General features: G+C 36.2%; 1 protein-coding gene across 1 annotated transcript in view; it reads right to left on the minus strand.

The window, feature by feature from the left end:
- The window catches only part of LOC117338982, a gene marked incomplete in the record, with an annotated part of 70,746 nt that extends 45,326 nt beyond the window's left edge, over nucleotides 1–25,420 (minus strand). The window contains 1 exon segment of the mRNA XM_033900347.1: nucleotides 25,263–25,420. Within this exon segment, the coding sequence (XP_033756238.1) occupies nucleotides 25,263–25,323 (61 nt within the window).
- Between the last annotated feature and the right edge of the window lie 354 nt (nucleotides 25,421–25,774).

Raw genomic sequence — 25,774 nt, forward strand, 5'->3', positions numbered from 1 at the left:
GATAATGCCAACTGGACAAAGGCAAATCTAATGAGGTTCGCTAGTGATTCATGTTAAATTTACCTTAGTCCAATTTACATTATCAGTCCGTTATTGCCGACTGAATGCAATTCAATGCTTTTATATACCACTTGCGATTTAACAAAATCACTATAATCAACGGAATTCAAGTTTTCCCCGTTATTCTCGACTGTGAGCCTGTTAACAGCTCTACCTTGATGTTCCGCGAAAAAAAAAACCAAAATAAATAAAGTGCGTAAGATAAAAGAAAACCAGACAAGAATAGTCAATGAAATACAAATATGAAATGCAAATCAACATTATGAAAATATAAATATAAACTGTCCGTCTAGTTTTTCAAAAGGAAAAAGCGTATTCAATATTGTTTCCGCAACTGCGGAGTGCTTCACTTGGCACATTAATGCGCCGATTGGCAGTTTATTGGATGGTAATGCTCAACTACTTTCAGTAAGTTTATATTGTGACAATGTCATAGAGCGGTAAATATTATAAAGAATTGAAAATAAGATACATCAATATAAAATCTTGAAAGATGGCATAATATCATTCCAAACAGGCATATTTTATTAGAGTCTGCAAACATGTATTTTAAGTTATATTAACCATGACAATGGCTGTAACATAAACGGGGTTTTTTCACCGTTCGTTAAAAACATATATCATTACTATTAATGATACGAGATTTTAAACATTAACAATAGTGATTTGATAATGTTTGATACTGGCCAATCAGAAATGTGTTCTATACACCTCATCTTCTCACTCAATCGTAAATAAAGCAGACATAGAATAAGTGTACTGATCACACCTGTATACATACATAACGATTTTGGAGGGAAAACACACATCTAATGACACTATTTTTATTTTTGTTAAAGGTGCTAAGAGCTCTTAAATACTGCCTACGTAAAAACTTAACGACGAAATCAAGTTTTTACGTAGGCAGTATTTAAGAGCTCTTAGCACCTTTAACAAAAATAAAAATTCAGTGACGCACGCTGAGCTGATTACAAAGAAAAGGCATTATAAAATTTTTGAAAAAAAGAACAAAAGACAATACATGTTGCACGAGGGTGATAGATTAGAATATCTGCGTAAGCATAACCCGAAATATTTTTACAAAAAATTCGGTAAAAACAGAAATTCTAATTTACCCCAGATTTCAATAAATCAGTTGTTTGACCATTTTAATAATGTAGCTAACAATGGTGTTAACTCCGTTTCTACAATCGAGAACGAGGCTGAAGTCGATGAGGCTGTAATTTTTGAAGAGTTAGATATTGATTTTTCTATTAATGAAATCCAATGTGCAATTAATAACCTTAAACGTGGTAAATCACACGGTTTGGACTGCTTGTTAAATGAATGCTTTATTGAAGGTAAAGCGTTCTTATTGCCCCTATTACATACATTATTTAATAATATTTTAAACTCGGGATGTTTTCCGTCTGAATGGTCTACTGCTGTTATTGTACCTGTTCACAAGAAAGGGAATCGAACTGATCCTAACAATTATCGGGGTATTAGCCTAATTAGCTGTTTATGTAAATTGTTTACCTCAATTCTCAACAAAAGATTATTAGATGTTTGTACCAGACATGACATTTTAACCGACGCTCAATTCGGATTCAGACCTGGTGTTAGTACAATTGATGCTATATTCGCTTTGCAAACTATAATTTCGAATACTTTGTCTAAGAAAAAACGTCTTTATTGTTGTTTCGTAGATTTTCGTAAAGCGTTTGACTATGTAGATAGAGTAAGTCTCTGGTACAAGCTGTCCAAAATAGGTATTCGAGGGAAATTTCTGGCAACGGTCAAATCTCTTTATACTTCAGTTAAATCTTGTGTTTTAGTAAATGGAAATTGTTCAAATTTTTTCTCTAATAACGTCGGATTGATGCAAGGGGAAATTTTGTCCCCTTTACTTTTTTCTTTGTTTATAAACGATTTTGAGAATAGTTTTATTGAAAATGGTGCTCCTAGTTATGATTATGGAGAATTGAGTCTATTCCTTCTTCTGTACGCTGATGATCTGGTGTTGTTTTCTGAATCAGTTGAAGGGTTGCAAGTGCTTTTAAACAGTTTAAATACCTATGCAGATAAATGGAAGTTAACAGTTAATACAGAAAAAAAATAAGATTGTTATTTTCGTAATGGCGGCATAGTTAAAGTAAACGAAACTTGGACTTTCAATGGGGAATTGCTTTCAGTAGTTGATCAGTTTTGTTATTTAGGCGCCCTCTTCCGATTCAACAATAAATTTAGTTTTATGTCTAAACATGTGGCTGAACAAGGACGAAAAGCTCTTTTTGCTCTTCGCTCCAAATGTAATAATATGAATTTGAATATCAAAACTATGTTGCACCTTTTTGATACATTTGTCGGAAGTATTCTTTTTTATGACTGTGAAATATGGGAAATTAATAAAGCGCTTGAAGTAGAAAAAAATTCATTTGGAATTTTGTAAAAATTTACTTGGTGTAAAGAAATCTACATGTAACGCTATGGTATACATTGAACTTGGTCGCCAACCACTTGCTAATACACAATTGTTTAGGATGTTGAAATATTGGTTTAAATTATTAAGTTCGGATAATTGTATCTTAACTGAGGCGTATGACTTTCTTTACAGGGAAACGGAGAAGGAACGTCCTAAGCAAAATTGGTTAGTTTTTCTAAAACGAAAATTATTTGAGCTAGGTTTTGGTTATGTCTGGGCGAGACAGACACCCACCGACATTTATCTTTTGCCTCTAATTAAACAGAGAATTGAAGATCAGGCCAATTAAAATTTATTTAATTTAATACAAACTTCAAGTAAATGTGAACTCTATAGGCATATGGTTGATAAGGTGGCCTTACAATTCTATCTGACTAAATCATTACCGAAACAACGAAGAATTATGATAACTAAATTTCGCCTATCTGCCCATAATTTAGCTGTAGAATCCGGAAGATACAGGAATATAGAAAGGTGTTACAGATATTGTCCATATTGTAATTCATTAGATGTTGAAGATGAATATCATTTTCTACTTGTCTGTCATTGTTATACTGATATTAGGAAGAAATATATAAAGAAATAGTTTTGGCATAAGCCATCAGTTCTCAAAGTTATCGAATTATTAAACTCAAGAAGTCAGAAAGAATTGAATTTGTTAGGAAGATTTATTTCAGAAGCCTATAAACGTAGAATTGTGTAACTACATTATTACTGCAATGTAGTTTTCAAAGTGCTGCTCTCTGTCCGATATTTTTATGTGTTTATGTTCAATCTGTCCGTTCGTCCGCCTGTTCCATTATTTTGATACCTGTACAGGTGTAAGGATTAACCGTTCAATTTCGATATACCTTAGTACATATAACTACATATTAATTCAAAGTATTATCTAAGGATTATATGTATGAAATTTCATATCATTACTCTAGGTGGAAAATGTGTACCGCCTTAGTATTATGCAACATGTACACTGTAGAGTGTGAGATTTTGTGTAAATGTAGCATGTATATGTATATATGTTTGTTAAAAACCGATGGGCCGAAAGGCCTCAGGTAATAAAAGAATTGAATTGGCACTTGTATACCAAGGCCTAACTAGCAACAACAGGAAACGCTCAAATATTGGTTTGAATGAACAGTTTGAATTGACCCTGTTTTGTTGTCAATCGTGACATCATGAATATGCAATGTATGATTCCAGCGGTCCTGCCTTTTGTTTTCATTTTTTAGGAAATAGACATTTTTGAAAGATTGTTTTCACCATGAAACCAAAAACATATAAAAAAAATCATTGCTGTTCCTATAAATATGATTTATACTTCATATTATATGATAGAAATTCCGATATGTTTCATTCTTATTTCGCGCTCCTGAACAAATATCGATATTCTGTTGTACTCGTCACATAAATAAATATTCATCGGTCGGGAACCATTCTACAACCTCTATCTTTTGGAACAGGTCACTGGAAAATATATTTGATGACAAGGTCAATATCGAAAAAAAAAGATTAGCACGTGACTATGATTAATCATGGAGATATGAATGACTTGGATATAAATACACTTTACATAATATATGCATCACATGTCATATCTGTAAGTAAATTATTTATTTATCAACGACAGTGCAACAGAAAAATAATAACTTAGAGAACGAGTTAGTTTGATAGTATATCAATGCCTGTCAACATGCCTAAGATACGGTATTAGTTGAATTTGCAGCAGCGAACATTTGCACAAATAGCGGAACCTGAACAATACCCATACCGTTACACTCGTGTCTATAGCACACAATGGTAATTGTTTGACCTGATTTGACTTTATATACCCTATGAATAACACAGAGGAATTCCGAAACAAATGCTCATATTGTGAGCTACAGACACCTGTGAGAACAACGACAGTTATATTGTACAATATATGTGATCTGTTTGAGCTAATTGTATATCCTGAAACAAGTTTTTTTCACATATTTTCTCGAAATTTACGATTATGTAGGCGTTGTGCGACGTTAAACATACGATATATTGTATGAAATCAGTCAGTAAATGCAGCTATAATAGATACACTTAACACGTCTCAATGCATTTATCATTTATTTTGTATTAGATGACATGTTTAGTGGAGTGTAATATGTCTATTGCTTTCCGCGGTTTTAAACAATCAACCAATTATCGATCATGTCCATCACATGTAATCTATGTCACTATTGTAAAGAGGTGTGGCGCATATTGGCTTGTTTCGACCTATCGGTGATCGTTTTTAAATGTTAAAAACTGAGTTTTCAAATTTATACCTTGAATATATCATGGATAGATATTCTTATTTGTGAAAAAAAAACTTCCCTAAATGACGGTATAATAACGAAAACGTAACTCTAACACAAAAACAACAGAGAATACCGGTATAATAACGAAAAAGTAACTCTAACAAAAAAATAACAGAGAATACCGACATAATAAGGAAAACGTAACTCTAACAAAAAAATAACAGAGAATACCGACATAATAAGGAAAACGTAACTCTAACACAAAAATAACAGAGAATACGGAGATAATAAGGAAAAAGTAACTCTAACACAAAAACAACAGAGAATACCGACATAATAAGGAAAACGTAACTCTAACACAAAATAACAGAGAATACCGACATAATAAGGAAAAAGTAACTCTAACACAAAAATAACAGAGAATACCGGTATAATAAGGAAAACGTAACTCTAACAAAAAAATAACAGAGAATACCGAGATAATAAGGAAAACGTAACTCTAACACAAAAATAACAGAGAATACCGAGATAATAAGGAAAACGTAACTCTAACACAAAAACAACAGAGAATACCGACATAATTAGGAAAACGTAACTCTAACACAAAAATAACAGAGAATACCGGTATATTAACGAACACGTAACTCTAACACAAAAATAACAGAGAATACCGACATAATAATGAAAACGTAACTCTAACACAAAAATAACAGAGAATACCGGTATATTAACGAAAACGTAACTCTAACACAAAAATAACAGAGAATACCGATATAATAAGGAAAACGTAACTCTAACACAAAAGCAATAGAGAATACCGACATAATAAGGAAATCCTAATTCTAAATTTGATTTAGCTTTGGTCGTTGGCTACGAGAAATGCATGTGATGCAGCTCTCAGAAAGCGAGTGGCCATTATCTGGAAGGTTTTGGAGTCCTCATTGCTTTCCTGTTCATGTCCAAAAATGATTTGGACAAATCCTTCATCTGATGTATTGTCTAGAATTAAAAACATTTCAATCCCACACAAGTCCAGCACGTCTGTCAGAAACCTGTCCCTCACAGAATAAGTGGCCCCACATTGTGTGACATAATGTCGGATAAGATCTGTTCGTCTTTTCTCACATTTGAGGCATATTTGATCGTTATTCTGAGGCGGGTAAGTAAGTAGCTTCGACACAAATCTCGAGCAATTAAGGTCGGATGTAGATTTCGGGTTGACTCATAGCCCATGGGGAGCACATACTTGTCTGAAGGAGCCTAATATCAGACAAGACTGTATATGTTAGTACAACTAATATGAAACCATGCTAATATTAATTACAAGGACACATTATATAGTACAGTAACTATGCTTATCGCCATAACAAAACAAAAACTATATTGAATATAGAAACATATTTGGAGCAAACGTATTTTCATTTTTTTTTTATTTTCCTACTCATCTAAAGACATTTACTTCTGATAACTCTTGGTAAATGTCTTTTTTCAGCATACATGCATGTATCAGTTATGCTTTTGTTAAAAAATGAACATATCAGTCAAGTGTCCTGCGATGAATTGAATGATGTCTTCAACTACTAAAAATATGCTGGAAGCCGTGGGTGACTTATATAGGCAAGGGCGTTTGCTCAATCATTTTGTTGCATTAATGAGCTGTATTTGGAATGAAATCACATGGTTCTACTAATACTTATACCAGAATGAAAAACATACCCCATTTGGATGATAATCGCTTTAGGAAACACGCCCGATTCATAAGTGGTAAACAGTTGGTAGAACTACAGATGGACATGCTAATGACCACGCTCTAGTTGACAGACAATATATGGGATTAACCGTGATCAGATGGAGGATAATCCGTTTTATTGATTTGGTACGGGGGTCTGGCATCACCTTTGTCCTAGAGCGTCATATCTGTCTCTTGGTGAATAATGCATGATAGTATCCAATAATGTAGTCTATTGTTCCAGAAAAAAACCTTCCGTGTCGGATCATTGAAGACAATAGATCATTTAAATAATATAAACTTTGTGATGCCAGTTATATTAACTTACATTGTATATTAAACACTCTTGCTGGCGCGGATTAAACGCGCGAGGGATCTTACTGTGGGACGAGTATCCGGAGAAAAAAAACTTGTTCTGACAGTTGGTCCTAGATAGAGATTGCGAATCTAGAAGCGTTTCAGATGTAGATGAAATAAAGATTTGCTTTTATGATAAATACGAACACCATGTCTACATTTCTGACACTAATTAATCAACCTTGATAGTAGGAATGCTAACGGGACTTCTGTAATAGTGTCCCGTTACAATATTAGCACTTGCTAATATAAAAATTGTAAAAATGGCAACCGAAAAAAAAATTAAATCAGCAAAAACCCAAGGGATACATTTTAAGTAATGATAAACTGTTTCACTCTACACAGACTCAAAAGCTTTGTACACGGATAAGCGGATAATTAAGGTTGTGATTGGATCATTTGGTTTGTTTGTTTTTGTTTAACGTCCTATTAACAGCCAGGGTCATTTAAGGACGTGCCAGGTTTTGGAGATGGAGGAAAGCCGGAGTACCCGGAGAAAAACCACCGGCCTACGGTCAGTACCTGGCAACTGCCCCACGTAGGTTTCGAACTCGCAACCCAGAGGTGGAGGGCTAGTGTTAAAGTGTCGGGACACCTTAACCACTCGGCCACCGCGGATTGGATCAGGTAGCTCAACTAATTGTCAAGCTCATATATATTATCTGACAGGTTCACTTATTAAATACTATGTCAATTAAATGAATTAAAAAAGGTCGTTGACGAAATAAAATGTATCATATTGTTATCATTTGTATGTCATCTAAAATAATATCTACTTTATACATTCAAAACATTTTTTTCATTATATCGATGTAAAATTTTGATAGGGGTAGCATGCGCAGTAATTGGACATTGCGTATTGAATACACACTTAAAGAGGCCCATGGGTCTAAATGATAGCCTGATATACCGATTATTGATTTTCGTATAAAAGAGCGGTTTATTCTATAATATCAATATCTGGGTCTTAAGTGGACATGAAATTGATTTTTTTTTGCAAATTATTTTAAATTATGACACTTCTACTGACTACAGGCGATTTCTGCAAAGTTTTATCAAATGAGGGTTATCATGAGAAAATATGATTATAAAATTTATATTTGAGAAGTCGAAGTCGTGAACTAGAGATGCCCTAGATACATCATCAAAGGAAACCATAACAAAAGAAACTTCAAAAAGGTCATATCCTCAAGGTCAACGACCTGAAAGTAAAATATATAGTAAGTAACTATATAAGTACAGGCAACGACATATATATAGTCACATCATCTACATCAGGAGTAAGCATCTACATCAGAGGTAAGTACCAAATCAAATATAGCCACATCATCTACATCAGGGGTAAGTACCAAATCAAATATAGCCACATCATCTACATCAGGGGTAAGTACCAAATCAAATATAGCCACATCATCTACATCAGGGGTAAGTACCAAATCAAATATAGCCACATCATCTACATCAGGGGTAAGTACCAAATCAAATATAGCCACATCATCTACATCAGGAGTAAGTACCAAATCAAATATAGCCACATCATCTACATCAGGGGTAAGCATCTACATCAGGGGTAAGTACCAAATCAAATATAGCCACATCATCTACATCAGGGGTAAGTACCAAATCAAATATAGCCACATCATCTACATCAGGGGTAAGTACCAAATCAAATATAGCCACATCATCTACATCAGGGGTAAGTACCAAATCAAATATAGCCACATCATCTACATCAGAGGTAAGTACCAAATCAAATATAGCCACGTCATCTACATCAGGGGTAAGTACCAAATCAAATATAGCCACATCATCTACATCAGGGGTAAGTACCAAATCAAATATAGCCACATCATCTACATCAGGGGTAAGTACCAAATCAAATATAGCCACATCATTTACATCAGGGGTAAGCATCTACATCAGGGGTAAGTACCAAATCAAACATAGCCACATCATCTACATCAGGAGTAAGTACCAAATAAAATATAGCCGCATCATCTACATCAGGAGTTAGCATCTACATCAGGGGTAAGTACCAAATCAAATATAGCCACATCATCTACATCAGGGGTAAGTGCCAAATCAAACATAGCCACATCATCTACATCAGGAGTAAGTACCAAATCAAACATAGCCACATCATCTACATCAGGGGTAAGTACCAAATCAGATATAGCCACATCATCTACATCAGGAGTAAGTACCAAATCAAATATAGCCACATCATCTACATCAGGGGTAAGTACCAAATCAAATATAGCCACAACATCTACATCAGGGGTAAGTACCAAATCAAATATAGCCACATCATCTACATCAGGGGTAAGTACCAAATCAAATATAGCCACATCATCTACATCAGGGGTAAGCATCTACATCAGGAGTAAGTACCAAATCAAATATAGCCACATCATCTACATCAGGGGTAAGTACCAAATCAAATATAGCCACATCATCTACATCAGAAGTAAGCATCTACATCAGGGGTAAGTACCAAATCAAATATAGCCACATCATCTATATCAGGGGTAAGTACCAAATCAAATATAGCCACATCATCTACATCAGGGGTAAGCATCTACATCAGGGGTAAGTACCAAATCAAATATAGCCACATCATTTACATCAGGGGTAAGCATCTACATCAGGGGTAAGTACCAAATCAAATATAGCCACATCATCTACATCAGGGGTAAGTACCAAATCAAATATAGCCACATCATCTACATCAGGGGTAAGCATCTACATCAGGGGTAAGTACCAAATCAAATATAGCCACATCATCTACATCAGGGGTAAGTACCAAATCAAATATAGTCACATCATCTACATCAGGGGTAAGTACCAAATAAAATATAGCCACATCATCTACATCAGGAGTAAGTACCAAATCAAATATAGCCGCATCATCTACATCAGGGTAAGTACCAAATCAAATATAGCCACATCATCTACATCAGGAGTAAGTACCAAATCAAATATAGCCACATCATCTACATCAGGGGTAAGTACCAAATAAAATATAGCCACATCATCTACATCAGGGGTAAGCATCTACATCAGGGGTAAGTACCAAATCAAATATAGCCACATCATCTACATCAGGGGTAAGCATCTACATCAGGGGTAAACATCTACATCAGAGGTAAGTACCAAATCAAATATAGCCACATCATCTACATCAGGGGTAAGCATCTACATCAGGGGTAAGTACCAAATAAAATATAGCCACATCATCTACATCAGGAGTAAGTACCAAATCAAATATAGCCACATCATCTACATCAGGGGTAAGTACCAAATCAAACATAGCCACATCATCTACATCAGGAGTAAGTACCAAATCAAATATAGCCACATCATCTACATCAGGGGTAAGTACCAAATCAAACATAGCCACATCATCTACATCAGGGGTAAGTACCAAATCAAATATAGCCACATCATCTACATCAGGGGTAAGTACCAAATCAAATATAGCCACATCATCTACATCAGGGGTAAGTACCAAATCAAACATAGCCACATCATCTACATCAGGAGTAAGTACCAAATCAAATAAAGCCACATCATCTACATCAGGGGTAAGCATCTACATCAGGGGTAAGTACCAAATCAAATATAGCCACATCATCTACATCAGGGGTAAGTACCAAATCAAATATAGCCACATCATCTACATCAGAGGTAAGTACCAAATCAATTATAGCCACATCATCTACATCAGGAGTAAGTACCAAATCAAATATAGCCACATCATCTACATCAGGGGTAAGTACCAAATCAAATATAGCCACATCATCTACATCAGGGGTAAGTACCAAATCAGATATAGCCACATCATCTACATCAGAGGTAAGTACCAAATCAAACATAGCCACATCATCTACATCAGGAGTAAGTACCAAATCAAACATAGCCACATCATCTACATCAGGGGTAAGTACCAAATCAAATATAGCCACATCATCTACATTAGGAGTAAGTACCAAATCAAATATAGCCACATCATCTACATCAGGAGTAAGTTCCAAATCAGATATAGCCACATCATCTACATCAGGGGTAAGTACCAAATCAAATATAGCCACATCATCTACATCAGGGGTAAGTACCAAATCAGATATAGCCACATCATCTACATCAGGAGTAAGTACCAAATCAAATATAGCCACATCATCTACATCAGGGGTAAGTACCAAATCAAATATAGCCACATCATCTACATCAGGGGTAAGTATCAAATCAAATATAGCCACATCATCTACATCAGAGGTAAGTACCAAATCAAATATAGCCACATCATCTACATCAGGGGTAAGTACCAAATCAAATATAGCCACATCATCTACATCAGGGGTAAGCATCTACATCAGGGGTAAGTACCAAATCAAATATAGCCACATCATCTACATCAGGGGTAAGTACCAAATCAAATATAGCCACATCATCTACATCAGGGGTAAGCATCTACATCAGGGGTAAGTACCAAATCAAATATAGCCACATCATCTACATCAGGGGTAAGTACCAAATCAAATATAGCCACATCATCTACATCAGGGGTAAGTACCAAATCAAATATAGCCACATCATCTACATCAGAGGTAAGTACCAAATCAAATATAGCCACATCATCTACATCAGGGGTAAGCATCTACATCAGGGGTAAGTACCAAATCAAATATAGCCACATCATCTACATCAGGGGTAAGTACCAAATCAAATATAGTCACATCATCTACATCAGGGGTAAGCATCTACATCAGGGGTAAGTACCAAATCAAATATAGCCACATCATCTTCATCAGGGGTAAGTACCAAATCAAATATAGTCACATCATCTACATCAGGAGTAAGTACCAAATCAAATATAGCCACATCATCTACATCAGGAGTAAGTACCAAATCAAATATAGCCACATCATCTACATCAGGGGTAAGCATCTACATCAGGGGTAAGTACCAAATCAAATATAGCCACATCATCTACATCAGGGGTAAGTACCAAATCAAATATAGCCACGTCATCTACATCAGGGGTAAGTACCAAATCAAATATAGCCACATCATCTACATCAGGAGTAAGTACCAAATCAAATATAGCCACATCATCTACATCAGGGGTAAGTACCAAATCAAATATAGCCACATCATCTACATCAGGAGTAAGCATCTACATCAGGGGTAAGTACCAAATCAAATATAGCCACATCATCTACATCAGGGTTAAGGTCCAAATCAAAAGTAACCACATCATCTACATCAAAAGCTACCATTTAAAAGTTGCAATCATACCGTCCATATCAAGGGTACCTAACCAAATGTAGTCACACCAACAGCATCAAGAGTTACCTAACCAAATGTAGTCACACCAACAGCATCAAGAGTTACCTAACCAAATGTTACACCAACAGCATCAAGAGTTACCTAACCAAATGTAGTCACACCAACAGCATCAAGAGTTACCTAACCAATGTTACACCAACAGCATCAAGAGTTACCTAACCAAATGTAGTTACACCAACAGCATCAAGAGTTACCTAACCAAATGTAGTCACACCAACAGCATCAAGAGTTACCTAACCAAATGTAGTCACACCAACAGCATCAAGAGTTACCTAACCAAATGTAGTCACACCAACAGCATCAAGAGTTACCTAACCAAATGTAGTCACACCAACAGCATCAAGAGTTACCTAACCAAATGTAGTCACACCAACAGCATCAAGAGTTACCTAACCAAATGTAGTCACACCAACAGCATCAAGAGTTACCTAACCAAATGTAGTTACACCAACAGCATCAAGAGTTACCTAACCAAATGTAGTCACACCAACAACATCAAGAGTTACCTAACCAAATGTAGTCACACCAACAGCATCAAGAGTTACCTAACCAAATGTAGTCACACCAACAGCATCAAGAGTTACCTAACCATATGTAGTCACACCAACAGCATCAAGAGTTACCTAACCAAATGTAGTCACACCAACAGCATCAAGAGTTACCTAACCAAATGTAGTCACACCAACAGCATCAAGAGTTACCTAACCAAATGTAGTCACACCAACAGCATCAAGAGTTACCTAACCAAATGTAGTTACACCAACAGCATCAAGAGTTACCGAACCAAATGTAGTTACACCAACAGCATCAAGAGTTACCTAACCAAATGTTACACCAACAGCATCAAGAGTTACCTAACCAAATGTTACACCAACAGCATCAAGAGTTACCTAACCAAATGTAGTTACACCAACCGCATCAAGAGTTACCTAACCATATGTAGTTACACCAACAGCATCAAGAGTTACCTAACCAAATGTAGTTACACCAACCGCATCAAGAGTTACCTAACCAAATGTTACACCAACAGCATCAAGAGTTACCTAACCAAATGTAGTTACACCAACAGCATCAAGAGTTACCTAACCAAATGTTACACCAACAGCATCAAGAGTTACCTAACCAAATGTAGTTACACCAACCGCATCAAGTGTTACCTAACCAAATGTTACACCAACAGCATCAAGAGTTACCTAACCAAATGTAGTTACACCAACCGCATCAAGAGTTACCTAACCATATGTAGTTACACCAACCGCATCAAGAGTTACCTAACCATATGTAGTTACACCAACAGCATCAAGAGTTACCTAACCAAATGTAGTTACACTTACCACATCAAGAGTTGCAATTGCCCAGTCAATGGTGGTCAAACCAACCACATTAAGCGTTACCTAGTCAATGGTTGGCACATCAACTACATCAAGTGTTACCCAGTCAACTGTAGTCACAGCAACCACATCAAGAGCTGTCCACAAAAGGTAGTCACACAAACGACATCAAAAGTTACCCAATCATAGGTTGTCATTGGTGAGGATCGCCACACTCCAGGTCAACAAGGATTTTATTGAAAGCTAAAGGTAATAAAATGATCAGGCTAGAGTCAGGTTATAGTCTTTGAGTAGATGGAGATTATTTATTCCACAGACTATATAGAAACAAATTATCGCCAGGCATTATGTAAGGACCAGATGAAACTCGGGCTACACCAGACATGGCGTCAGGGCCAGAGGAAACTCGGACTACACCAGACATGATGTAAGAGCCAGAGGAAACTCGGGCTACACCAGACATGGCGTCAGGGCCAGAGGAAACTCGGACTACACCAAACATGGCGTCAGGGCCAGAGGAAACTCGGACTACACCAGACATGCTGTCAGGGCCAGACGAAACTGGGACTACACCAGATATGGCGTCAGGGCCCGAGGAAACTCGGGCTACACCAGACATGGCGTCAGGGCCAGAGGAAACTCAGGCTACACCAGACATGGCGTCAGGGCCAGAGGAAACTCGGGCTACACCAGACATGATGTAAGGGCCAGAGGAAACTAGGGCTACACCAGACATGGCGTCAGGGCCAGAGGAAACTCGGGATACACCAGACATGATGTAAGGGCCAGAGGAAACTCGGGCTACACCAGACATGGCGTCAGGGCCATAGAAAAGTCGGACTACACCAGACATGCTGTCAGGGCCAGACGAAACTGGGACTACACCAGATATGGCGTCAGGGCCAGAGGAAACTCGGGCTACACCAGACATGGCGTCAGGGCCAGAGGAAACTAGGGCTACACCAGACATGGCGTCAGGACCAGAGGAAACTCGGGCTACACCAGACATGACGTCAGGGCCAGAGGAAACTCGGGCTACACCAGACATGATGTAAGGGCCAGAGGAAACTCGGGCTACAATAGATATGGCGTCAGGACCAGAGGAAACTCGGGCTACACCAGACATGGCGTCAGGGCCAGAGGAAACTCGGGCTACACCAGACATGATGTAAGGGCCAGAGGAAACTCGGGATACACCAGACATAGCGTCAGGGCCAGAGGAAACTCGGGCTACACCAGACATGGCGTCAGGGCCAGAGGAAACTCGGGCTACACCAGACATGATGTAAGGGCAAGAGGAAACTCGTGCTTCACCAGACATGGCGTCAGGGCCAGAGGAAACTCGGGCTACACCAGACATGATGTAAGGGCCAGAGGAAACTCGGGCTACACCAGACATGGCGTCAGGGCCAGAGGAAACTCGGGCTACACCAGACATGATGTAAGGGCCAGAGGAAACTCGGACTACACCAGACATAGCGTCAGGGCCAGAGGAAACTCGGGCTACACCAGACATGATGTAAGGGCCAGAGGAAACTCGGGCTACACCAGACATAGCGTCAGGGCCAGAGGAAACTCGGGCTACACCAGACATGATGTAAGGGCCAGAGGAAACTCGGACTACACCAGACATGGCGTCAGGGCCAGAGGAAACTCGGGCTACACCAGACATGATGTAAGGGCCAGAGGAAACTCGGACTACACCAGACATAGCGTCAGGGCCAGAGGAAACTCGGGCTACACCAGACACGGCGTCAGGGCCAGAGGAAACTCGGTCTACACCAGATATGGCGTCAGGGCCAGAGGAAACTCGGGCTACACCAGACATGGCGTCAGGGCCAGAGGAAACTCGGGCTACACCAGACATGATGTAAGGGCCAGAGGAAACTCGGACTACACCAGACATAGCGTCAGGGCCAGAGGAAACTCGGGCTACACCAGACACGGCGTCAGGGCCAGAGGAAACTCGGTCTACACCAGATATGGCGTCAGGGCCAGAGGAAACCCGGGCTACACCAGACATAGCGTCAGGGCCAGAGGAAACTCGGACTACACCAGACATGATGTAAGGGCCAGAGGAAACTCGGGCTACACCAGACATAGCGCCAGGGCCAGAGGAAACTCGGACTACACCAGACACGGCGTCAGGGCCAGAAAAAAAACTCAGGCTTCACCAGACATGGTGTCAAGTGTATAAATTAGGTCTATTTATACATTGAACATGAGATTTGACTAAAAATGGAATTACACGTGTAACTCAACTGTGACAAAGTCCGACTGCGCATTGGGCACTGAAGTTAATGTCAATATATGGCTGAACTGCATTGTTTTCAGCAATAAAATTGTAATCATTGAAATTAGTAAATAATAAGGTATATCAAATAGCCATATCAACCAATTAGTGTCTAACGTCTAGCTACAAAATAGATCGATACACCTGAAACACGTCACGTGAAAAGTGCAGCGACTGCATATGACAAGATTGAAGGCGTTTCATTTTATTTCTTTTGGCGCAAAAATAGAAATACCTTCAGCATGGTTTCAACACTCGAGCAATTTGTATCCGCAAGTAGACATAATCTGAAATTAATAATCAGAAATCACAGATAATTAAACGGGTAAATGCATCACATTGTATCAAGAAAATGTGATATAATAGTTCAGGAACGCAAACCCGTTCCTGAATTTCTATTTCATTTCTTTTTTAAAAGCGGAGAGCCAAATGAAGTTTGGAATCCAAATAATTTCGTTCAATTAGTCAAATTGAATGTGAAAATGAAAAACAATCTGTAGATGTTATAAAAATCAAGTTTTCTAAAGGCATTTATTTATTGGTAAAGTAATTACTTTTATTTACAATCTGACGTATACATCACTTTACACAATGTAATGGTTTGAAGATTGTATCTGTTGACTCTCTAGGTTTTTGTGAAATTAATATTCTGACTCTCAGGATTCCAGAGCTAAGAGTCACGGAATTAACCATATATATATTACATGTGTTATAATTACTTTCTATCAGAGGTTTTTTTTGCGTCTTATATGACGTTGACGATTAAAACTATTGTCGCTAGTGTTAAGTGTTGTATTTCATGGGCAGCTATTCATTCGTATCTTTTAAATGATATTTTAATGACTAATAATGATTTAAAATGCACAAGACGGCGTTTTTGTACTCTCGGTCTCTTTGGTGGTTCTTGTCGACAAAGAATGAAAATCAAGAAGGGGAAATAGGAAAAGCCTAATCAGTAAAAATAAATGTTAAACTCTGGGAAAGGATTTACATGTATACTTGTCATGCCAAGTCAATGTCTTATTGAATACTTATTGTTTACAAAAATATCTACAATAATTATATTTTTAAATTGGTTTTTGGTAACGACGAATAAACGAACAGTACATGTATGCTTATTCAAGTTTTATATCAATACATAAATATTTATTTTAATGATTTTTGACTGCCTTTTTTTCAATAACTTATATTACGTCAGCCACTTAAGCAAACGTTGAGTGCTAGCGATATTTGGCTAATTCTATGACGCAGCATTTATCAAACCCTGATATTGATTTGTATTATGGCAATTACAATGCCGAATACAATATAAACACTCGCTTATTATCCTAATTCCTATACTCATATATTTTTGTTTGTTATTCATTTATGAGTATGCGTAACACTTAAGATAGCCACGATATCTTAAAGTCATTCCTTCACGATCATTAAATTTGAATAAGACCTTTTAACATCTATGTTTATCATTGTGAACAGATGAGGGAACTAATTGTTCCTCTCTTGGGGAATCAGACATTTTGAGCACAGTGTATGCTGTATGTAACCAATTACTTAAAATTATTCATAAAATTTATAAAAGCATTGACGATGGGAAAGAGGTCTGTACTGTATTCTTAAATGTTTCGAAGGCTTTTGATAAGGTATGGCACGAAGGATTAATATACAAACTAGAAGACATTGGTATCAGTGGAAATCTACTTAAATGGCTTAAAAGTTATCTTACCAACAGAAATCAATTTGTTGTTTTAAATGGCCAATCGTCAGAACGCATGTACATCAATACGGGTGTCCCTCAAGGCTCCATACTAGGCCCTCTTTTATTTCTAATATATGTTAATAATATCAATATTGGAATTCTTTCTGACATTAAATTTATTTGCAGATGACACATCTCTCTCTTCTGAAATTAATAACCGTGGCTCTATCGACAATTTAAATAACGACCTATCTACTCTATCAAGCTGGGATAAACGATGGTTGATAACTTTTAATGCAGCTAAAACAGAACTAGTTTTATTCTCCAAAAAACGTGTCTTAAACTACCCCGGTATTACGTCAATAATGTTCTTATTTAACACCTCAACACGCATAAACACCTTGGCATATCATTATCTGGAGACTTGAGCTGGCATGTGCATATATCTGACTTTGTTGCTAGGGCAAATAAAATACTAAACATGTTACAGTCATTAGCATACTTAATCCCTCGGGGCGGTTTAGTGAAACTCTATAAATCATTGGTTAGGTCTATTCTAGAATATGGCAGTATACTCTTTGATAAATGCAACCAATACGAATCCGACCTTATTGAAAGTGTCCAGCGAAGGGCAGCTCTAATTTGCACAGGAGGGTATAAAGTTACCAAATATACTAAACTTCTATCTGAACTAGGTTGGGAGTTACTTAGTGACAGAAGGAAAAATTCTCGATTAAAAATGATTTTCAAAATCAAACAAAATATGGGTCCTTCATATTTGGAATCCATCTGTCCACTTCTTTGTCATCGCACACAAAATTACAACTTCAGAAATTCAAACACACTTCTACCTGTTCCTTCCAGAAAGTCGTTCTATCACCAATCTTTCTAACCAACACTTGAATCTTTTTCACAAGCCCTATCACAACTCTCTACTCCAGTTTCAAATGATTTATATATTTATGGCCATGGGAAAGGAAAAATCAATCATTGTAGACTAAGAATGGGTCTTAGCGCCCTGAACAAACAAAGATTCTTATACCGATTAACACCCAATAAACATTGTGACGACTGTACAGATTACCCCTAAGACGATTATATTGTCGATTCAAAAAGGTTCTAATTTCATCTTATGACACCCACCCTCCCACACCTCCTTTACTTTCTTTGCTTTACCACTTTCCCTCTATCCTCATCCTTCCTCTCCACCTCATCTTCTTTATGTTATGGATTGTATGTGTGCGTGAGAGAGCGTGTGTTATGATTACGTCTTTTATATACTGTATTGTTTTATGTGTTGAGGAGAGCATCTCGTAGCCCTAGGGCTGTTTGTGATCCTCATTAAACAAATAAAGAATTAGAACAGATATATATGTAGATAGTTATAACGGTTACAGTAAGGTAAATGGTAGGCTCTAGGGTGACGTAGTGTTTGTGCAAAGGTATGAGATAGCGTGGATCCAGAGGATTATTCCGGAATAGTCCATTACCATTGACAAATCATTTCATGATGCAGTGGGTGTCACGAGTTGTCTCTGAAACCTCATTCCTAGCTGAGAAAAAAACATACAAATCGGTCATGTTTAAGATTTGTAAATTAATACATGTATAATGAACATGTTTACTGTTTTCTGGTCATCATGAAATCATCCTAGAATGTCAGATTATCCAGGTCGGTATGGTTTGTTGCTGAATGTATTCCAGGAAACGTCACATCATGTAATTTACACACGAATTTATCAATTTATGCAATATCAAAAGATAAAACCGTATATGTCGTCAATGCATCCCCGCTTCTAATTATCATTTGATTCAAAAGTTTACATTTCAAGGTATGGCGGGTGTCGTAGATGAGGCAAAGACGCTGTCTTTCCCGGTGCACATGGTCTTATAATCCTTGTACTTTTTCAAATGTCTCCGTGCAAATATATATTCTTTTTATATCTTGATCTCGCATTATCGAATTTTAGTTGGAATAATGGTTTCGTTATTATGTCGGTATTCAACAGACATGTAAGGTGGAGGAAAGCCGGAGTACCCGGCGAAAAACCACCGGCCTACGGTCAGTACCTAGCAACTGCCCCACGTAGGTTTCGAACTCGCCTTAACCACTCTGCAACCGCGGCCCCTATTGTAAATTACGAGTTTATTTTAATATTGTAACTGGTAGAGTCTCATTAATGACCGTTAATTCTATTTCCGATATTAGTTTTTTTGCGAAATATCAACACAACGAAAGCTTTGGAGTCTGAAGTTTTAAGCTAAATAGATATATATCTGCAGTGGAAATCTCTAATTTTAGAAACAAAATGAAACCAATCAATTAAAACTTACAATAAACTTAAATATGAGAAGTTGTTTGCTATCAGAGCAGAATCGTTCGTAGATGGTATAGACATTTTCTGTTCTATGTAAGGCGAGGAAAACATGTTATGAAGACTGCCTAGGTGACCTAGGTGTAATAAGCATTATACCGTGTCACTTCAGTTAATATTTAAATTTTTAACTGAAAAAAATTAACAGGATGAATAAGCTATGGTTGTTTTCTATGAAGTTTCTCATTAACTGTTTCCGATGAGATGTTGATTGTATCTCTAGGGAAATTTCTAAACACGTTTGGCATACTAGGTTGATAGATAGGGAAAATGGGAACGATTTTTAAAGATATATAATTAATATAACAGTTTCCGTGTGACATAGCATTAATAAATTACGATGTGATTTACATTTATATAAACAGTTACAAAACTGTTAAATCCTCAAAACCACAGTCAAAGCCACCCACACCACACCATTCACCCTGGCCAATCACACTTTGGCAATACATGTAGGATAGGATTCTCTCGAGTTCTATACGTTGTTATCGTCTGGCCTTTCTCAAAATACCTTATTTTAATTCCTTGAATTGATCTGATACTAAGTTGGTTGGCATTGGAATCTTTTTTAAATATCTTCTCTCCTCCTTTTCAATTCCTACATAGCAATTATGTAAAATATTCCCATAACCCAAACATTATAACATAGAACTGAACCTAACCGACATGGTATTTCATATTTTATAAACCATAATGACTATGATGAAAATACATTGTTTAATATATCTTTCTGAATCATCTTAAGAAAACCCTTTCTTTTTGTACAAATGGATGTACCCCGTAGTATATCAAAATCCCAACAGCTACATCAATTAATGTATATACCATCTAGCACGTTATACATGTAACCCTGCTTTATTATGTTCTGAAACAAATGTTATTGATTATTTTGTTTAATGCATTTTGTGTTAGATTTTTGTCTGATCTATCAGTTGTAATTCATGAATTATTTTATATACTAATGATGTGTTTATTGAGCCATGATTCTGACATGGTTACCAGGCAGATCAATGTGGGTATTGCTATTTACTAGATACTGTTTTTACCCTTATTACCTTTATAGAGTTGATGAGGCGTTAATTTAACACCAGTTAACATGGTGGCATGCCTACACAATAATACTATGAATATGTTTTTAAAAAGATGAACGCGCCAGTTCCTACTTCCGTAAACGTCGGATGCTATTCTCGTGACATCTCGTGTATTCGAATACCAATTATGATGACGTCAACAGCTTCGACACTGTCACTGGTGAATTCCTAAACCGATGTGAAATGAATTCGCACACGCATCAATTGTACATACATCGGTCTTTAGATTTCTTTTCATACCGGAATGAGTTTTTACTTTGAGCGGTTGTTTTCCGTAAAGACACTGATACATACAATGTACTGTACCTAGGTCTATAATACAATGTACTGTACCTAGATATATAATACAGTGTACTGTGCCTGGATCTATAATACAATGTACTGTACCTAGGTCTATAATACAATGTACTGTACCTAGATATATAATACAATGTACTGTACCTGGATCTATAATACAATGTACTGTACCTAGGTCTATAATACAATGTACTGTACCTAGATATATAATACAGTGTACTGTGCCTGGATCTATAATACAATGTACTGTACCTAGGTCTATAATACAATGTACTGTACCTAGATATATAATACAATGTACTGTACCTGGATCTATAATACAATGTACTGTACCTAGGTCTATAATACAATGTACTGTACCTAGATATATAATACAGTGTACTGTACCTAGGTCTATAATACAATGTACTGTACCTAGATATATAATACAGTGTACTGTGCCTGGATCTATAATACAATGTACTGTACCTAGGTCTATAATACAATGTACTGTACCTAGATATATAATACAATGTACTGTACCTGGATCTATAATACAATGTACTGTACGTATACCTAGATCTATAATACAATGTACTGTGCCTAGGTCTATAATACAGTGTACTATACATAGGTCTATAATACAATGTACTGTACCTAGATCTATAATATAGTGTACTGTACCTAGATCTATAATATAGTGTACTGTACCTAGATCTATAATACAATGTACTGTACCTAGATATATAATACAGTGTACTGTGCCTGGATCTATAATACAATGTACTGTACCTAGGTCTATAATACAATGTACTGTACCTAGATATATAATACACTGTACTGTACCTGGATCTATAATACAATGTACTGTACCTAGATCTATAATACAATGTACTGTGCCTAGGTCTATAATACAGTGTACTATACCTAGGTCTATAATACAATGTACTGTACCTAGATCTATAATATAGTGTACTGTACCTAGATCTATAATATAGTGTACTGTACCTAGATCTATAATACAATGTACTGTGCCTAGGTCTATAATACAGTGTACTATACCTAGGTCTATAATACAGTGTACTGTACCTAGATCTATAATACAATGTACTGTACCTGGATCTATAATACAATGTACTGAACCTAGATCTATAATACAATGTACTGTACCTAGATCTATAATACAGTGTACTGTACCTAGATATATAATACAGTGTACTGTACCTAGGTCTATAATACAATGTACTGTACCTAGATCTATAATACAATGTACTGTACCTAGATCTATAATACAATGTACTGTACCTGGATCTATAATACAATGTACTGTACCTAGATCTATAATACAATGTACTGTACCTAGATCTATAATACACTGTACTGTACCTAGATCTATAATACAGTGTACTGTACCTAGATCTATAATACAATGTACTGTACCTAGATATATAACACAGTGTACTGTACCTAGAATTATAACACAGTCTACTGTACCTAGGTCTATAATATAATGTACTGTACCTAGGTCTATAATACAATGTACTGTACCTAGATCTATAATACAATGTTCTGTACCTAGGTCTATAATACAATGTACTGTACCTAGATCTATAATACAATGTACTGTACCTAGATCTATAATACAATGTACTGTACCTAGATCTATAATACAGTGTACTGTACCTAGATATATAATACAGTGTACTGTACCTAGATCTATAATACAATGTACTGTATCTAGATCTATAATACAATGTACTGTACCTAGATCTATAATACAATGTTCTGTAACTAGGTCTATAACACAATGTTCTGTACCTAGATCTATAATACAATGTTCTGTACCTAGGTCTATCATGCAATGTACTGTACCTAGATCTATAATACAATGTTCTGTAACTAGGTCTATAATACAATGTACTGTACCTAGATATATAATACAATGTACTCTACCTAAAATTATAACACAGTGTACTGTACCTAGATCTATAATACAATGTTATGTACTTAGATCTATAAGACAATGTACTATACCTAGATATATAATACAATGTACTGTACCTAGAATTATAACACAGTGTACTGTACCTAGAATTATAACACAGTGTACTGTGCCTAGATCTACAATACAATGTACTGTACCTAGTTCTATAATACAATGTACTGTACCTAGATATATAATACAATGTACTGTACCTGGATCTATAATACAATGTACTGTACCTAGATCTATAATACAATGTACTGTGCCTAGGTCTATAATACAGTGTACTATACCTAGGTCTATAATACAATGTACTGTACCTAGATCTATAATATAGTGTACTGTACCTAGATCTATAATATAGTGTACTGTACCTAGATCTATAATACAATGTACTGTGCCTAGGTCTATAATACAGTGTACTATACCTAGGTCTATAATACAGTGTACTGTACCTAGATCTATAATACAGTGTACTGTACCTAGATATATAATACAGTGTACTGTACCTAGATCTATAATACAATGTACTGTACCTAGATCTATAATACAATGTACTGTACCTAGATCTATAATACAATGTACTGTACCTAGATCTATAATACAACGTACTGTACCTAGATCTATAATACAGTGTACTGTACCTAGATCTATAATACAATGTACTGTGCCTAGATCTATAATACAATGTACTGTGCCTAGATCTATAATACAATGTACTGTGCCTAGATCTATAATACAATGTACTGTACCTAGATCTATAATACAATGTACTGTACCTAGATATATAACACAGTGTACTGTACCTAGAATTATAACACAGTGTACTGTACCTATGTCTATAATATAATGTACTGTACCTAGGTCTATAATACAATGTACTGTACCTAGATCTATAATACGATGTTCTGTACCTAGGTCTATAATACAATGTACTGTACCTATATCTATAATACAATGTACTGTACATAGGTCCAAATACAATGTACTGTACCTAGGTCTATAATACAATGTTCTGTAACTAGGTCTATAATACAATGTACTGTACCTAGATCTATAATACAATGTACTGTACCTAGATCTATAATACAATGTACTGTACCTAGATCTATAATACAATGTTCTGTAACTAGATCTATAATACAATGTTCTGTACCTAGATCTATAATACAATGTTCTGTACCTAGGTCTATAATGCAATGTACTGTACCTAGATCTATAATACAATGTTCTGTAACTAGGTCTATAATACAATGTACTGTACCTAGATCTATAATACAATGTACTATACCTAAAATTATAACACAGTGTACTGTACCTAGATCTATAATACAATGTTATGTACCTAGATCTATAAGACAATGTACTATACCTAGATATATAATACAATGTACTGTACCTAGAATTATAACACAGTGTACTGTACCTAGAATTATAACACAGTGTACTGTGCCTAGATCTACAATACAATGTACTGTACCTAGACATATAATACAATGTACTGTACCTAGATCTATAATACAATGTACTGTACCTAGATCTATAATACAATGTACTGTGCTTAGGTCTATAATACAATGTACTGTACCTAGATCTATAATACAATGTACTGTACCTAGAATTATAACACAGTGTACTGTACCTAGGTCTATATTACAATGTACTGTACCTAGATCTATAATAAAATGTATTATACCTAGATATATAATACAATGTACTGTACCTAGAATTATAATAAAATGTACTGTACCTAGATCTATAATACAATGTACTTTACCTAGATCTATAATACAATGTACTGTACCTAGATCTATGATACAATGTACTTTACCTAGATCTATAATACAGTGTACTGTACCTAGATCTATAATACAGTGTACTGTACCTAGATATATAATACAATGTTCTATACCTAGATATATAATACAATGTTCTGTACCTAGAAATATAACACAGTGTACCTAGAACTTTCATTTAAAAAACTTACCGTAAATGGCTGTAATGATGATCGCTAACCACTTTCTGTCATATCCTGCAGAAGTTATCATTGTAATTCTTCAAAATATGGTCCTGGAATCGAGTGATACGATGGTACATTGACTCTAGAGGTATCTCAGTTCCATGGCTGGAGGCGAGATGCGGCAGTCTCCAAGTGACACAATACCTGAACGGTGCCATATAACCATGAACGTGATCGATTGGTTCGCCAAGTGGAATGGTGGAGACAAACGTGAATTCGCTGCAATAACTTTACTTATTACTCCGGGCGTTTAAACATTGGCGTTAGTTTGGTATAGTTTTTTTTCAAGCGTATGAGACGAATTTATACTAACTCTGTATAAAATGTTATTGTTTGCAATGATATTAAAAACAGTTCTGTATATAAGTTAAATAGAAAAACTACGTAGCTTAAAGTAAAAAAAATGTTTTGTACTGAAACTTTTGTAAGACAGGTATGTCTGACCACCAAGTTGTTACCTACGTTTGTTTGTCTGACCA

The sequence above is a fragment of the Pecten maximus genome, chromosome 12, assembly GCF_902652985.1.
Source record: "Pecten maximus chromosome 12, xPecMax1.1, whole genome shotgun sequence".
NCBI lineage: Eukaryota > Metazoa > Mollusca > Bivalvia > Pectinida > Pectinidae > Pecten > Pecten maximus.